Genomic DNA, 20,000 nt, shown 5'->3' with positions numbered 1-20,000 from the left:
GTGAAGGTGCAGTTCATGCTCAGGCCGACAGGAGGCGCTCTAACAGCACAGATACACCAGCAGACTGAACACATGGCCAAACAATTCTCAACATTGCTTTTTGTCAGGCACTAAAACAGCATGAACATGTGTTCACTCACTCAACGCACCTACAGATCTGGGTTACTTAAACTAATCGCAATTATTTGAGATAATTTTCAGTTTAAATTTCAATCACTTTGCCATTCATAGAAGGGAATTTTAAAGTCTATGTTAGTGGTTTTGAGCTCATCTTAATGTTAATGCACTACTGACTGAATTACATGTTTCAAACTCACTAGGCTGGAAAAGACCATAAACACTCAAGGCTCATGTGTTCTTCATAGGGGTGTTTTGTATACATTTGTGTCCAATCAAATGCTCTCTAGAGTGAGAAAGTCCCGCCCCCTAAAGTCAGGCTGTGACGATAACTTTATTAGTTAAAGGGGTGGTTGATTATAATTACACTTCTTTAACTTTAGTTAGTGTGTAATGTTGTTGTTTGAGCATAAACAACATCTGCAAAGACTACAACACACGGCTGGTAGGAACTACAATGAGCTTCTTCACGGATTAGTGACATCACTAACCCTAAAATTTACATAAACTCTGCCCCCGGGAACGCGATTTATAGGTTATCATGACAGAATATGCTAATCAATGACTAGAAGATAGCTCCACATCAGCTACATAAATTCATCAACCAACACACACACACACACACACACAAGCTGTTGAAGCTCCACCCTCTGTGCCGGGAGCAGCAGCTCATTTGCATTTAAAGGGACACTCACAAAAACGGTGTGTTTTTACTCACCCTCAAAACGTGATGATTTTAACATGCTATATAAAATATCTGTGGGGTATTTTGAGCTGAAACTTCACACACACACACACACACACACACACACACACACACACACACACACACACACACACACTCTGGGGACATCAGAGACTTATTTTACATCTTGTGAAAAGGGCAATAAATGAGCCCTTAAATGTTCACTCACCCAGTCCCTTCTTCAGAGATGGTCCTGGGAGTCCGTTCAGGGCCCCGAGAGCCGACAGATGCATCTTGGGAGGGGTCATGATGTGGGGGGCGGAGCCGGGGGCGGGGCTAAAGTGGAACAGGCTGTTGCTGTAACTGGGTCGACGACCTTCGCGCCGGTTGCTGTCGATGGCGGCCTGGAGCTCACCGGGAGAACTCAACGCCTTCCGCTCACACTCGTACGGGTACAGGTACTTCATATACCTGAGAGAGAGAGAGAGAGAGAGAGAGAGAGAGAGAGAGAGAGAGAGAGAGAGAGACACATCAACACACTACTGAACACGATTAATGAGCAGACACTGATGAAACCTGATGGAACATATATATATATATATATATATGTGTGTGTGTGTGCGTGTGTTAAAGTGTGGGTTTACACAGAATATATATTTTGTGAGCACAGATCTAATTAAAGAGAGATCGAGAGGATGTTCCTGTTTCCACCCCCACACTAAAGCGACCAAATCAAATCAATAAATCTTTCACCTCAAGCTAATTAGTGTGAGGCAGAATCTGATGAGGAGAGAGAGAGAGAGAGAGAGAGAGAGAGAGAGAGAGAGTGTAAGGTGTGTGATGTGTGGAGCGGAGAATTAAACGTGTGTGTGTATATATGTATATATATGTGACCCTGGATCACAGAACCAGTCTCGAGTCGCACGGGTATATTTGAGGCAATAGCCAAAAATACACTGTATGGGTCAAAATTATCGATTTTTCTTTTATGCCAAAAATCATTAGGATATTAAGTAAAGATCATGTTCCATGAGGATATTTTGTACATTTTCTACCGTAAATATATAAAAAAAAACATCTTTTTGTGAGTGAATGCAGCAAAATCGGCCAAAATATATGGACAACTTTAAAGGAGATTTTCTCAATGTTTTTTCAAAATTGTTTCTCAATTTTTTTGCACCCTCAGATTCCAGATTTTCAATAGTTGTGTCTCGGCCAAATATTGTCCTATCCTAACAAACCACACATCAATGGGAAGCTTATTTATTCAGCTTTCAGATTATGTATAGATCAATTTAAAAAAATTGACCCCTGTGACTGTTTTATGGTCCAGGGTCACATATACACACACATACACTCACCTAAAGGATTATTAGGAACACCATACTAATACTGTGTTTGACCCCCTTTCGCCTTCAGAACTGCCTTAATTCTATGTGGCATTGATTCAACAAGGTGCTGAAAGCATTCTTTAGAAATGTTGGCCCATATTGATAGGATAGCATCTTGCAGTTGATGGAGATTTGTGGGATGCACATCCAGGGCACGAAGCTCCCGTTCCACCACATCCCAAAGATGCTCTATTGGGCTGAGATCTGGTGACTGTGGGGGCCATTTTAGTACAGTGAACTCATTGTCATGTTCAAGAAACCAATTTGAAATGATTCGAGCTTTGTGACATGGTGCATTATCCTGCTGGAAGTAGCCATCAGAGGATGGGTACATGGTGGTCATAAAGGGATGGACATGGTCAGAAACAATGCTCAGGTAGGCCGTGGCATTTAAACGATGCCCAATTGGCACTAAGGGGCCTAAAGTGTGCCAAGAAAACATCCCCCACACCATTACACCACCACCACCAGCCTGCACAGTGGTAACAAGGCATGATGGATCCATGTTCTCATTCCGTTTACGCCAAATTCTGACTCTGCCATCTGAATGTCTCAACAGAAATCGAGACTCATCAGACCAGGCAACATTTTTCCAGTCTTCAACTGTCCAATTTTGGTGAGCTCGTGCAAATTGTAGCCTCTTTTTCCTATTTGTAGTGGAGATGAGTGGTACCCGGTGGGGTCTTCTGCTGTTGTAGCCCATCCGCCTCAAGGTTGTGCGTGTTGTGGCTTCACAAATGCTTTGCTGCATACCTCGGTTGTAACGAGTGGTTATTTCAGTCAAAGTTGCTCTTCTATCAGCTTGAATCAGTCGGCCCATTCTCCTCTGACCTCTAGCATCAACAAGGCATGTTCGCCCACAGGACTGCCGCATACTGGATGTTTTTCCCTTTTCACACCATTCTTTGTAAACCCTAGAAATGGTTGTGCGTGAAAATCCCAGTAACTGAGCAGATTGTGAAATACTCAGACCGGCCCGTCTGGCACCAACAACCATGCCACGCTCAAAATTGCTTAAATCACCTTTCTTTCCCATTCTGACATTCAGTTTGGAGTTCAGGAGATTGGCTTGACCAGGACCACACCCCTAAATGCATTGAAGCAACTGCCATGTGATTGGTTGATTAGATAATTGCATTAATGAGAAATTGAACAGGTGTTCCTAATAATCCTTTAGGTGAGTGTATATATGTGCGCAGCGTGAAGGCGGAGCTGGTCATGGAGGTGTGTGTGTGTGTGTCGTACTGCGTGCGCAGCGTGAAGGCGGTGCTGGTCATGGAGGTGTGTGTGTGTGTGTGTCGTACTGCGTGCGCAGCGTGAAGGCGGCGCTGGTGATGGAGGTGGGCAGGTTCAGACCCTTGGTGATCTCTCTCCAGATCTTCTTGTTGATGACCTCCACCAGTCCGCCCTTCTCCGTCACCAGCTTATACAGCATGAACAGATCCAGGACCTGCTTCGCCATGATGGGGATCCTGTTCACCGGAGTCCCTGCGGAAACACACCGGCATCAGAGAGTGTGTGTGTGTGTGTGTGTGTGTGTGTGTGATCCTGTTCACCGGAGTCCCTGCGGAAACACACTGGCATCAGAGAGAGTGTGTGTGTGTGTGTGTGTGTGTTCCTGTTCACCGGAGTCCCTGCGGAAACACACCGGCATCAGAGAGTGTGTGTGTGTGTGTGTGTGTGTGTGTGTGTTCACCGGAGTCCCTGTGTAACACTGACTCGCTGTCACTGCTGTTATAAATCAGTGGCCAGAGCCGAACCCACGATCAATAAATCATTCATGACATGAAGAATAAACCCGATAATCCTAATAAACATTTCTCCTGCCAAGTAATGTAGTTCACTGTAGGCTGTGTGTGGTTGCTTAGCAACAAAACAATCAGAGATCAATGAACAGCACATTAATAGACAACTCAACTGTGTGTGTGTGTGTGTGTGAGTGTGTGTGAGTGTGTGTGTGTGAGGGTGTATGTGTGTGTGTTTGTGTCTGTGTGTGTATGTAAGTGTGTGTGTGTGTCTGTGTGTGAGAGTGTGTATGTGCGAGTGTGTGCAAGTCTGTTTTGGTTGTTTATATTATTATTTTATGTTTATTTAGGTTAAATTTGTTATTTTGTTTTGATCATAGGTGGACAGTAACAAACTACACTTACTGTATCTGTACTTTACTTGAGTACTCTACTTTAACTCCTCTACAGTTCCGTCGAGCTCCTCGAGTAGAGAGTAGCGTCAGTCGGGAGGAGTTTGGTTGGAAGTGAAAGTCGCGTTGAAGTCATAACTCGACTGATGTTGTTTCTGACGTCAACCATATTTTCATTTTCAACCACACTATAACGTCTGTCAAATGCTGGAGATTAACGTCAATCCGGCGTGGATTCTGACATCAACCTGAGTTTCATTTTCAGCGTTGGGTTTGCTCTTCTAAATGTGGATTTTGTCATTGATTTGGAGCACACTAGCGTATAGCTAACAGTACGGCTAACATATTCATAATAATAGCCAAAACACTTTAAATAGGGGTAATATTAGAGGGAACTTATTCAATCCCACTGGACCTGTGATTTAGACATGCATCTGATATTGATATGTCACACACACACACACACCCCAACAATGCAACAATAATAAAACAATGCATTGACATTTACTTTTGATACTCAAGTACTTTTAAAAACGAGTAATTCTGCACTTTTACTGAAGTAAAAATCGCTCTTTACAACTTTTACTTGTAACGGAGTAATATTTGACCAGTAGTGTCTGTACTTTCACTCAAGTAAGGAAGTGTGTACTTTGTCCACCTCTGGTTTTGATATATTGATCAACACTATATATTATGCATCAGTGAATCTTTTCATCATTGCGTTTTCCCAATACAAAACAACTACATAAGATAAAATAAAATGTTCCAATATATTATTTAAATGTTTTTTTCAATCAAACGTCGCATTTCATTTCACCTCAGTCTGAAACATTAAAGGCAGATGTTGGTCCAGAGGTCAGAGGTCAGAGGTCAGCTCACACACAGGTGGGATCCGGGCGGAAAAACACACATGAGCTGCTTTACACAAACACTGACCTGGATAACACAGAGCCGGCCCGAGACTACCAAACATTCACACACCAGATATCATTTTTAATATTGTTTCACTAGTGTGTGCAGGACACTATAGTTCATTAATGTGAGTGAGCAGAGCAAAATAAAGTAAACTGTGACATATTATTAGGGCTGGGCAAAAAAATTGATTTTTCGATTAATCATTTTTTAAAATGTGGTCGATTTAAAAACGATTCTCAAAAGCCACAAATTGATTTTTTTCCATATTTGTTTATCTATCACCCAAAAGCCAGTATTAGCACTGTTTATAGCCATGTTACAGCTAATGCTGGGAGATTTTATGTGTGTTTAATCTTAAACTTACCTGAACCTGATCCTGATTGATCAAGGCGTGCGACTCTTCTGACTTGTCAATTTCCATCTCGTATCAAAACCCTGTCTATTCATTGTATGCATTTGAAGTTGGGTTATATACTCAAGTGTCCCTAAAATAAAAAGTGTTTGATATACAAGTTTGTATAATTTCTTTTTATTAATTAACCACTTGTAAACTTATGTTCACTGTTCTTTTTTATAAATATAGGATTTGTATTAAATCTATATTCATTGAGTCGAATCGGGAATCGAAATCAAATCGAGAATCGAAATCGAATCAAATTTAGAGCTTGCGAATCAATCAAATCGAATTGGAACATTTGAATCGATAACCAGCCCTACATATTATACCCAAATATTCTTCATACAGTGACTACCAGTGACATTTATAAACATTTGGGAACAAAAATGATTCGGACACTTTGAGCTGATCATGTTTTGCTGAAGTGTTTCTTCTTTAATTGCTAATGCTCTTTTTACACACAGACTGAACACAATGAAGCATTGCTTGGTGATTGGTTGAGCTAAACTGGTATTATCTAATAGTGTAGTTAAATTTAACAGCTGACAGATATTCAACATAATTCATGTGTGAGACAGTCTAACAGAAGGACGGACAAAACCAGTCAAATATCAACTGAGTTCTGCTCATATTTTATTACAGTTTTCTAAACTATAGCGAATAAACTGAGATAATGTGAGGAATGTTCATAACAAATGTTGGTTTGACTGTACGATTATGAAAAGTACACAACGGCTCGGAGTGAATCTCTAGGAAATCCTCCGTGAAGAAACAGTCTAGAGAGATTCTTATCAACGGTGTCCTATAGAAAGGCTCACAAACGTGCGAGAACGTGCAATGAAAAACACTCCGGGTTCAAAGGTCGCGTGGCGCGCCCCGACACGCACACGTCAACACAAAAGCCATTCAGTGTGTGTTTTGCTCGGCATTATGGGAGATCAGGTCCAGAAACATCTTTTTAGGCATCATTTAATGCCTCTGACCATCAACACAACATCAAACAATTAGTGCAACCGCAGGGGTCAAAGGTCAGGCCGAGGTTATTGATGGCTGAATTAAAGCGCCGGTCAGCAAGAAGCCACACGGAGAATAGAGAACAATAGAAACAGTCCTGAATGATTAATACTGACTGCAGTTACACACACACACACACACCAACCGTCCTCTAGTACTGAACACTGAGGAGAGAGCGATAGAAACATATACATATATATATAAATATATGGATATATATATATATGTGTGTGTGTGTGTGTGTGTATATGCATGTTTTGGATCAGTAAGATTTTTTATGTTTTTAAAGAAGTCTCTGCTTCATATTTTTGGTGTAAATTGTGTTTTTTCAGGATTCTTTGATGAATAGAAAGCTCAAATAGAATCTTTTGTAACATTATAACTGTCTTTACTGTCACTTTTGATCAAATTAATGCAATTTTTAAAGAGATAATTCAAGAAAATGTTACTGACCCTAAATATAAACATGTAATTTAAACTAAAGTCACATTGAGTGTGTTACTGCACAGAACCTCAGTGTTTGCTCCCGGACGGTCTCTGTATAAACAGCCGATTGGCTGCAGTTTCAGTGAGGCGCCACCGCTGGCTGGAGCTGCGTCCTGATTGGCCCTCGGCTAACACTCCCATCATGCCTTGCTGGCTTGATTCTCCCAGTGGGACGAGCCCATCAGGAGCGGAGTGATTAATGGCCGGCGGGGTCAGGGGTCACGCTGCGTTTGAGGCCCTTGTACTTCTGTGTGTGTGTGTGTGTGTGTGTGTTTGCACATGAAGAGCATCAGGAAAACGTCTGGCTGTACGGCAGAGCGCGCAAAACACACACACACACACACACACACACACACACACACACACTCACAGCCACTCTCACACACACTATCTCTCTCTCTCTCTCACACACTCACACATTATCACACACACTATCACACACATACAAACTCAAACACACACTTTTGCACAATCGCACACTCGCTCGCTCACACACACATTATATATATATATATATATATATATATATATATATATATATATATATATATATATATATATACATACATAAAACTAAAAATATAAGCAGTGATTGTGATGTGATTCTCCGAGATGATGATCTGAAGGCTGACAGCGTAACCCTGTAACCCGACTCGCTGAGAACAGCCGAACTCAATCAATATCCTGACCGTCATACATCAGCGCGGCACATTAAATATGGCTGATTTCACATGACGGACGTGCAGTGAATAATTCAGAGGCAGAGAGTGACCGGCTCCACGCCAGAGACACACACACACACACACACACACACAGGGAACGAGTTTCTCCCAGAACGCACGGATGATTCCGGTGCTACACACACACACATACACACACACACACACACACACAGGGAACGAGTTTCTCCCAGAACGCACGGATGATTCCGGTGCTACACACACACACACACACACACACACACACACACACACAGGGAACGAGTTTCTCAGAACGCACGGATGATTCCGGTGCTTCACACACACACACACACACACTCACGCTCACACACACAGGGAACGAGTTTCTCAGAACGCACGGATGATTCCGGTGCTTCACACACACACACACACACACACACACACACAGGGAACGAGTTTCTCAGAACGCACGGATGATTCCGGTGCTTCACACACACACACACACACACACACACACACACACACACTCACGCTCACACACACAGGGAACAAGTTTCTCCCAGAACGCACGGATGATTCCGGTGCTTCACACACACACACACACAGGGAACGAGTTTCTCAGAACGCACGGATGATTCCGGTGCTTCACACACACACACACACACACACACACTCACGCTCACACACACAGGGAACGAGTTTCTCCCAGAACGCACGGATGATTCCGGTGCTTCACACACACACACACACACACTCACGCTCACACACACAGGGAACGAGTTTCTCCCAGAACGCACGGATGATTCCGGTGCTTCACACACACACACACACACACACACACAAACACACACACACACGGGCTCCTGCACTCAGGTTTGATTTATTTTTAATGGCAGGTCAGGGACATAAAAGGTAACGCTCAATGACTGCAGGGAATCTGCTATATTTAGTCTGGCCCGTGACTCATGACTGACGGATTCACACACACACACACACACACACACTACGTGTCCGTTACAACAGCAGGTGTTTACATGCACGTCACTCGTACATCAAAAAGCATTTATTTGAAATAGAATCTTTTGTAACATTATAAATGTCTTTACTGTCACTTTTGATCAGTTTAACTCATCCTTGATGAATAAAAGTATTGATTTATTTAATTTCTTTCCCCCAAAAATAAAATAAAAATTCTTACTGACCCCAAAATGTGGAACGGTAGCATTTAATGTTACAAAAGCTTCTATTTCAGAGAAATGCTGTTCTTATGAACTTTCTATTCATCAAAGAATCCTGAAATAAAAATGTAAATAACTGTTTTCAACACTGATAATAATCATAAATGTCTCTTGAGCATCAAATCATCATATTAGAGTGATTTCTTAAGGATCATGTGACACTGAAGACTGGAGTAATGATGCTGAAAATTCAGCTTTGATCACAGGAATAAATTACACTTTACTATATATTCACATAGACAACAGCTGGTTTACATTATAATATATATATTACTGGTTTTTTTTCATTGTTGTATTTTTAACCAAATAAATGCAGCCTTGGTGAGCCGAAGAGACTTTTTTTGAAGACATTAAAAATCCCACCGATCTAAAACTGTTGACTGGTAGTGTACACATGCATTATGATGATCCATGTTTGTGTTTACCAGAACTCCTGAAATCAATACGGACTCATTTTGACCAAAATATGAGTGAAAATGGACAGTGACTATCAAATCAAATCAAATCAAATCAAGTATATTTGTATAGCGCTTTTTACAATACAGATTGTATCAAAGCAGCTTCACAGTATTAAAATAAAATAATACAACAAAGTTTGTTTCTAGTGGAATTTATTGATTGACAAACTAACTTTCCAAGGATTAATCATGACTCTTCCTCAGTGCAAAAATGGAAAACTACGTTGAAACATTTCCATATGCACACAAAAACATGTCGGAGACGACAGGAAAAACAACGAGAATCACAAACAAATCCTGGCGGAAAGAAATTTCCATTTTCTGCACCAAACGAATCATATTTGTTTAGAAGAACTGAAAGTACACACACTTATCGCATCCAATCTTACGGTTCATTAATAACATCTGGATCAAAAACCAGGATGAAACATCCGAACTAATCGCTCTAGCCGAGTGAACACTTCACAGTAAGCTTTCATTTGTTAAAGGTCCCGTTCTTCGTGATCCCATGTTTCAAACTTTAGTTAGTGTGTAATGTTGCTGTTAGAGTATAAATAATATCTGTAAAATTATAAAGCTCAAAGTTCAATGCCAAGCGAGATATTTTATTTAACAGAAGTCGCCTACATCGAACGGCCCGTTTGGACTACATCCCTCTACTTCCTTCTTTAATGACGTCACTAGAGCCGTTTTTTGACTAAGCTCCGCCCACAGGAATGCTCCCTCAACTCTACCGAAATTCGTTTATGTACTTGCGCACTTCTTATAACTTACTGTCTTTACTCAGCTCTTACGGTGATTTTCTGGAGTAAAACTGACGCTTCATCTTTTGTGTGATGTACAATAAACTTTATTAAACTCATCAGTATATGTTTGATCATCATTCGGACAGCAGACTTGTAGGCTATTAATAAATAATGGATACATACAAGCAGATGACAAATACGTTATAATAACCGTAATTAAACTACTAAACTATACCTGTTTCATCGCTATACAGCACTCTGACTCTGTAGGCATTATTGTCCGACTCGAAATGAACACCGTTACTGAGAGTTTCTGATATTATCATCATTCCGTGAGGTGATATTGTCCTGAGAGACTGAGCGCGAGCTCGTGAAGCTCCGCCCCCTGGGTCGTCCAGCAGCAGCTCATTTGCATTTAAAGGGCACACACTAAAACAGCGTGTTTTTCTGAGCCCCAAAAAATGACAATTTAAACATGCTGTAAAAAATGATCTGTTGGGTATTTTGAGCTGAAACTTCACATACACACTCTGGGGACATCAGAGACTTATTTTACATCTTGTGAAAAGGGGCATAATACGGGACCTTTAACATTTTTATTAACTAACATTAACAAGGTAATAAATGCTGTAATATACAGTGCTCATTGTTATTTAATGCATTAACTAATATTAACAAATGAGACCTTATTGTAAAGTTTTACCAGTTATATTAATATTGTTTATATTTGATTTGATGTGTTAACCAGATTTGCTTGAAAAACAGACACATGATTTGAGGAATCCTTCATGTCCGTAGCGAAAATGATGCATAATTATAGTAGAAGCATATTTTAGCATATTATTATAATTAATTGTTGGAGTCTATTTAAAATGTTTAATTAATTGCACTGTGTCCTAACCAGATGCGATGCGATAAGATTCAAGTGACAAATAATGTGTCTGTCCACACTAGATGCGTCTGCGAGATGCATCAATCAATCAAAACCCACAGCCAATCAGAACAGTGTGTGGGCGGAGTCAGCCAATCAGAACAGCGTGTGGGCGGAGTCAGCCAATCAGAACAGCGTGTGGGCGGAGTCAGCTAATGACTCCATAATGGTTTCAAATAGAAACCGTTTCTACAATAGAATCGTTGCGTGTCGCGGCTGGTTAGGACAAACACTCTGATTAACATGGAGAAGAACCTTTTATCGCACGTCGCGTGTAGTTAGCACACGGTTGAGTGAACGTTTCAATGAAGCAAATCTCTTGAATGAATGATTCAATGACAGATACATTTATGTCACATCTATGAAAAAAAAAGAAGTAATTTCAGTTCATCCAGTTAAAAATTTCACATCTAATTCAGTGCCGTTCCTTTTGCGAAATTCACTCGCAATTTCTGAGTGAAAACTGGTCCATTTGTTTCCACTCGTATAATGCATTCTTTTCTTGTTTGTCGTCAACAAGCTTATTTGTCTGATACTTGCTTTTTCAACATCTATATTTGTCTATAGATAAATAGATTTATGTACTTATCTGTATTGCATTGTTTGCTTTATAAAAAAAATAAATATTAAAACAATACTGTCTGCAATGAAGCGCACTGAACTGAGGAGAGACGTGTAACGAGACTCCGGATAATGAAGACGGCTCACCTGGACAGATAAAAGCAGGACAGCAGAGGACGGCACTCAAAACCCTCGACGGCGCGAAAAGTGAGACGGCCAATTTGTGTGTAACCGGAGTGTGTGTGTGTGTGATCCTCCGGGGAGCAGAAGAGATCAGGATCTTATCAACACCTCATCGAAACATGAGCAGACCCTCATGGAGAAACACACTTCACAAGCAGCTTCTCTCACATGAAACACACTGTAAGATGCTCTCGGGTCACACACACACACACCCTGGGGTCACACACACCCTGTCAGAGGTCAGATAGAGACAACAGCCACTTCCCATTATAATCAATGAGTAAAGATGAAGCCGTCAGCTGGAGAGAGATCATTAGTGCTGGAGACACACAGCTATTGCTTTATTCCCCAGTCTGGGGTCAGGCTGCGTTCATTTGGTCAAAAATACAGTAATGTGAAATATTATTGCACTTTAAAACAGATGTTTTCTATGTGAATATATAGTAAAGTGTAATTTATTCCTGTGATCAAAGCTGAATTTTCAGCATCATTACTCCAGTCTTCAGGGTCACATGATCCTTCAGAAATCACTCTAATATGATGATTTGATGCTCAAGAAACATTTATGATTATTATCAGTGTTGAAAACATCATATGTTTGTGGAAACTGATTTATTTTCAGGATTCTTGGATGGACATGCATATTCATAGAACCGCGTATACTAAATGAGGCAAGGGTGTCGAGTTACATTCAAGATATTTTAGGACATGATGAAGAATATTTTTCAAGGAAAAAACGTTTAAATATGTAATTTTGGTGATCAAAGATGAGTTTTAAGGGCTACAATTATTGACTACATGGAGACTTTAAGCCGTTGAACGGAAGTGCAGATGTGAAGGTAGTTTTCCTAACATGTTTGTAATTGGTATGACATTAAATTAAACTAGTTTAAGCAACATATGTATTTATTACACAAATAAAGAAAGTATTACATTTTTCCACCTGGTTATTATCTAGTGGTAAATAAGTATTGATGATGCAGTTCACAGACACATAATACAGTATAAAGACAATTATTTAAATGTTTTCTTTGTTGCAAAAAATCTTTCTTTTTTTGGTCTTGTTTTCCAACACAGTAAATTATCCTTAAAACAAGATAAATTCACTGATGATTTCAGAAAATATCACTAATTTTGTGATGTTTTTGCATAAAACAAGAAAAAGCTGTATGTGTCAGTGAGGTCAGAAAAATACTTTTTTTTTTTCTTTTGAATTCAATTATTTTTCTGACCTCACAGGGAAATGTGTCGTGTTATAAGCATGATAACGTATCGGAAAAACAAGACAATCAGGTTTTTCGCAGAGCTGTCGAAGATTGATTAAATATTTCCAAATCGGCAGACGGAACTGAATGTGGTGATAACTATGAAGAACATGACATTTATCACATTTAAAGCAGGAACACAGTGATTGAGTGTCTTTCGGCGCGAGGCGAGAAGAAAAGAGCGACAGGACGAGAAGACATTTATAACCATCCAGAGAGAAATGATACATGCCTTTCAGCTTCTAACATATCATTTAAAATACATCCAGAATGTTATTTTGGACCGAAAACACATTTACGCACTCTTATAATCAGAGATAAATATATAGGGCCTAAGAATAAAGAGCTGATTCAAGGGCCCGCACCCCGTCTCAGATAAATCACTGGCTCCAGTCGCAGTGAACTGCTGTTTTGCTATGAAGAAAGCTTCATGTCTTCCTCGTGTTGTGTGTTTCAGAGGTTCATCAATCACGCTGTGAGACACGGGCCCCTGATCCAGCCACACACACACTTCATCGGGTTTCAGAGGCCCTCGAGGCAGAAGAGCCGGCGCTGGGACGATCCTGCAGAACAGCTCATTCTGGTGCATGAAACACACACATGATCTGACATTACAGGACCGGTTCAGTCGAACACTGGCCATCACACTCATGTTACTCCAAACCTGCGCAAAAGGGGATGTTCTGAAACTAAATGTGGTCTAAAAACATGGACTTTCTATGGGAACTTGTTATTTACAGAATAAAAAAATAAAAAAGTTAACAATTGTGAGATATAAAGTCATAATTGCGTGATATAAAGTCATAATTGTGTGATATAAAGTCATAATTGTGAGATATAAAGTCATAATTGTGAGATATAAAGTCATAATTGTGAGTTATAAAGTCATAATTGTGAGATATAAAGTCATAATTGTGAGATATAAAGTCATAATTGTGAGATATAAAGTCATAATTGTGTGATATAAAGTCAGAATTATGAGTTATAAAGTCAGAATTGTGTGATAATTGTGAGTTATAAAGTCATAATTGTGAGATATAAAGTCAGAATTGTGTGATATAAAGTCATAATTGTGTGATATAAAGTCATAATTGTGAGATATAAAGTCATAATTGTGAGATATAAAGTCATAATTGTGAGATATAAAGTCATAATTGTGAGATATAAAGTCATAATTGTGTGATATAAAGTCATAATTGTGAGATATAAAGTCAGAATTGATATAAACTCGTAATTGTGAGATAAAAAAAAAATCGCAATTATCTTTTAAAATATTTTATTCTGTGTGACGGAAACAAGCTTCCATAGACTTTCAGTGTTTGGGAACATTTTCAGAAATTCCACCTTTTTCAGTGCAAATGCAAAAATATTGAGATACTGAATATCATCAAAATTTGGAGAAACTTCAATCGAAAATATTTAGGCTCAACTGCTGTTGTACAGTTTATTACATTTGTATAAGTAATATGTATTTCTAAAAATGTTATTTTTCATAAAATTGTATAATATATTAATATTAATATAATAATATTAATATTATTAATAATATTAATATTGCATGGGGGTTTTAAATATTAAAATATTTTTCTTTTTGATTTACTATTTTTAGTCCACTTCCCATTAAGACTGCTGTTGTATATTTTTAACATGCATTATTTATTAAAATTATTTCATTTTTATTTTTTTTCTATCAAATGTTACATTTTCTTTATAAATAAAATTAAAGGCTTTGTAAACAAATATTGCAATTGGATTGAATCTATTTTATTTTAAATATAAAAAAAATTATGTATTTACTTTTTAGTCCACTTCCCATTTACACTGCTGTTGTATATTGAATATTTATATTTTGAAATGGATATAATATTTACACAGTTTTAACACAATCTAATAAACTTAATACGATGCATATTTGTCAGTCACACGTGTATGAAATACACAATAACTAGATTTATACATTTATCCCCAATAAAATTAAATTTCATACATTTGAACTAATTGGATATTAAATATTTATGCTGATTCTTACCAATCGAACAAATGCATTATAAAAATATGATTATTTAAATAAAATTAAAAAAGCAAATAAACTATGATTTTTTTGACAGCAGAAATCTCACCCGTTTCATTTCATAATATGAGTTTATTAGTTTGTTGCGTGCGTGTGTGAGAGTGTGTGTGTGCATGTTTAGGCATGTGTGTGTGCGTGTTTGTGTGTGTATGTGTGAGAGTATGTGTGCGTGTGTGTTTGCGTGTTTTGTGAGTGTCCGTGAGTGTGTGTACGTGTTTAGAGTGCGTGCATGTGTGTATGCGAGTGTGTGAGAGTGTGTGTGTGCATGTTTAGGCATATGTGTGTGCGTGTTTGTGTGTGTGTGTGTGTGTGTGTGAGAGTATGTGTGCGTGTTTTGTGAGTGTCCGTGTGTGTGTGAGTGTGTGTGTATGCGAGTGTGTGAGAGTGTATACGCGTTTAGTGTGCATGCATGTGTGTATGCGAGTGTGTGTGTGCATATTTAGGCATATGTGTGCGTGTTTGTGTGTGTGTGTGTGAGTGAGAGTATGTGTGTGTTTTGTGAGTGTCCGTGTGTGTGTATGCGAGTGTGTGAGAGTGTTTGCGCGTGCGTGTGTGAGTGAACCTAATTGGTTCTGCGCATGGCTGTTGATTGGGTGTTGGGGAAGTGGGCGTGGCTCTGTCTAGAAGGGGCGGGGTTTAAGCGCACTCAACGATTGGAGAATCCTGCAAGACTGGAAGATCCAGTTTCCACATTTCTGACTGAACATCACGAGGTCAAAACATTTTGGTTCCACTTTATTTCGATAGTCCACTTTAGACATTCTACTAACTATAAGTCACTTTTCAACTACATGTCACCTAACTCTCATTAGAGTATTAGTAGACTGTTAGGGTTAGGGTTAGTAGATTAAGCTGACTTAGTTACTTATAGTCAGTAGAATATCTGTTGGGGATCATCAAAATAAAGAGTTATGTCTACTAATACTCTAATGACAGTTAGTTGACATGTAGTTGCAAAGTTACTTATAGTTAGTAGAATATCTAAAGTGGACTATCGAAATAAAGTGTTTTTTAAAAATGAAACACAAGCACAGAGGAACTGTTGAAGACCTATAACATGCATTTAGGAAACAGATGAATTTCCATTAACTGGAGCGATCTGATGAAGATCGGGTTCAGATTAGACGCGTCTGCACCTGTGACACGACGAAGAACCACAACTGGAGCTGGTGTCGTGTATAAAACATCTGTGTGACCTCCTTAACACCTCAACACAAGCGCTCGCGAATCAGTCATGGACGGCTCAGCATCGGATGATTCTGATCTTTATCAGAGCACTTTTACTTTACTACATTTCAAAGCATAAAATCATACTTTTTACTCCACTACATTTCAGAAAAACGTTGTTTATGTTCACTGATATTTCGAAATGAAGAAATCGCAACCCGACACCCAATGAACGATCGCACTGAACGATTCATTAGTGAATCAGACTGAATCGATTGCAGCTGTTCTTGAATCAACGACTCACTGATTCACTGATCCGCTCAAAGTGAACCGGGAGCTTGAAACGAGCAAAACGTAAGATTTAGAATTAATTATTGTAAATTAAAATCATATTTAGGTCATGACCTCCAGATTTTTGTGAACCAAAATTTTGCTATAAAAGTGTATTGTAAGTATAAAAAATATAATGTATGATAAGTTGTAATAAAATAAAAAGCTGGCTTATTATAGATTATAATATAATATAAACACGTATAACAAAATGAAAATGTATAAAAGAAAAGAAAAGACAGTTTAATTCAGTCTAAATATACCCACCAACTAATTTAATATTTATATAATAAAACATGATATAATGTTATATAATGTACTGTAATATAATATAATATAATATAATGCAGTCTGATTAAACTCACAAACAAAAATATTTATGATATATTATAATGCAGTTTGAATGAACCCACAAACAAAATTAATATAATATAATAATATAATATAATGCAGTCTGTATTTATATAACAAAACATAATATGTTAGATAAAGTAATATAATATGATATAATGTAATAATATAATGCAGTCTGATTAAACTATAAATTAATATTTATGCAATGTGATATAATATAATATAATATAATATAATATAATATAATATAATATAATATAATATAATATAATATAATATAATATAATATAATATAATGCAGTCTGATAAAACCCTCAGACCTGATGGAAGACATTTGACTATTTTTGTGCGCTTTACAACAGTGTGTTTTATATTATTTGGCAAAACGTGATTGTTATATAATATGTAATATAACTATCGGACGATTAATCAATAGTTGTGAAAGGCCAACTCATCGATCAGTCCTTTTATCTTTAAATCAATTACTGTTGTACTTTTACTCAAGTGATATTAAAAATGAGTGCTTATACCTTCACTGGAGTAATATTGTGTCTGGATGTGTGTATTTCCCCCACGACTGTGAAATAAACCGAGCTCAGAATCACACAGGAATACGCCAGTGTTTGACACTGAAACTGTGTGTGACGCTCAAACACTGAAACTGCAGCACATGTGTCTTTCCTGAAGCGGCTCGACACGGGCCTCAGCCCTGACGCTCCGTTAAAACCAGCTGCTGAAACCCACACACACACACACACACACACAGACGCACACACACACGCGCACACACGCGCACACACAGACGCACACAGACGCACAAACACAGACACACACAGACTCACACAGACACACACAGACACACACAGACACACACAGACTCACACAGACGCACACAGACACAGACGCACACACGCGCACACACACACACACAGACTCACACAGACTCACACAGACGCACACAGACGCACACAGACGCACACAGACGCACACAGACGCACACAGACGCACACAGACACACACAGACACACACACACACACACACTCACTCACTCACTCACACACACACACAGACGCACAGACTCACACAGACACACACACACACACACACACACACATACTCACACACACACACGCACACACACACACACGCATGCGCGCACACACACACACACACACACACAGACGCACACAGACTCACACAGACGCGCACACACACACACACACACACACACATATACACGCACACACAGACACAGACACACACACACACACGCACGCACGCACACACACACGCACGCACACAGACACACACAGACACACACACACACACACACACATAGACACACACACACACACACGCACACGCACAGAGTTCCCAGTATTAAAGCACTCGACAGAGAAGTGAGATTCTGCGGTTTTCCTTCCTTCCGTCTCCCCGGAGTCACAGAGTCACAGAGTCACAGAGTCACAGACTCACAGAGACACAGACTCACAGAGACACAGACTCACAGAGACACAGACTCACAGAGACACAGACTCACAGAGACACAGACTCACAGACTCACAGAGACACAGACTCACAGAGACACAGACTCACAGAGACACAGACTCACAGACTCACAGAGACACAGACTCACAGAGACACAGACTCACAGAGACACAGACTCACAGAGACACAGAGTCACAGACTCACAGACTCACAGAGACACAGACTCACAGAGTCACAGACTCACAGAGACACAGACTCACAGAGACACAGACTCACAGAGACACAGACTCACAGAGACACAGACTCACAGAGACACAGACTCACAGAGACACAGAGTCACAGACTCACAGACTCACAGAGACACAGACTCACAGAGTCACAGACTCACAGAGACACAGACTCACAGAGTCACAGACTCACAGAGTCACAGACTCACAGAGACACAGACTCACAGAGACACAGACTCACAGAGACACAGACTCACAGAGACACAGACTCACAGAGACACAGACTCACAGAGTCACAGACTCACAGAGACACAGACTCACAGAGACACAGACTCACAGAGACACAGACTCACAGAGACACAGACTCACAGAGACACAGACTCACAGAGACACAGAGTCACAGACTCACAGACTCACAGAGACACAGACTCACAGAGTCACAGACTCACAGAGACACAGACTCACAGAGTCACAGACTCACAGACTCACAGACTCACAGAGACACAGACTCACAGACTCACAGACTCACAGACTCACAGAGACACAGAGACACAGACTCACAGACTCACAGACTCACAGAGACACAGACTCACAGACTCACAGAGTCACAGACTCACAGAGACACAGACTCACAGAGACACAGACTCACAGAGTTTCAGGAGACGTCGCAGGAATCCGTATTCAGTTCAGATTCAGTTTATCTCTCCATATATGCACTGAATAAACTGATACTGATACTGATAACTGACCTAAACACCACTGCAAATCTCAGAAAATACTACAGTGAGCGATGAGGAGTGAGAGATCGTCCAGCTTTTACAGGCGGGAGGGTAAAATTAAGACTTACACACACACAGATCAATGTTTTCGACTCTCCAACGCTGCATTTATTTGATCAAAAGTACAGGAAAAATAGTGAAATATTATTATAATGTAAATCATCTGTTTTCTGTGTGAATATATAGTAAAGTGTAATTTATTCCTGTGATCAAAGCTGAATTTTCAGCATCATTACTCCAGTCTTCAGTGTCACATGATCCTTCAGAAATCACTCTAATATGATGATTTGATGATCAAGAAACATTTATGATTATTATCAGTGTGGAAACAGCCTCAGATTATTGTTTTCAGGATTCTTTGATGAATAGAAAGTTCAGA

At 39.4% G+C, this 20,000-nt stretch overlaps 1 protein-coding gene across 1 annotated transcript in view; it reads right to left on the bottom strand.

The window, feature by feature from the left end:
* LOC311089352 (AT-rich interactive domain-containing protein 3B) overlaps positions 1 to 20,000 on the bottom strand; it is a 51,766-nt gene that overhangs the window by 3,695 nt on the left and 28,071 nt on the right. Inside the window, exons 5-6 of the mRNA XM_084123977.1 lie at positions 3,498 to 3,681; positions 1,032 to 1,273 (exon numbers count right to left, since the gene is read on the bottom strand). Of these exons, the coding sequence (XP_083980103.1) occupies positions 1,032 to 1,273; positions 3,498 to 3,681 (426 nt within the window). The remainder of the gene's footprint in view (positions 1 to 1,031; positions 1,274 to 3,497; positions 3,682 to 20,000) is intronic.

The sequence above is a fragment of the Abramis brama genome (genome assembly GCF_963993115.1).
Source record: "Abramis brama genome assembly, chromosome: 9".
Lineage (NCBI taxonomy): Eukaryota > Metazoa > Chordata > Actinopteri > Cypriniformes > Leuciscidae > Abramis > Abramis brama.
This window is presented reverse-complemented; position numbering and strand designations above follow the sequence as displayed.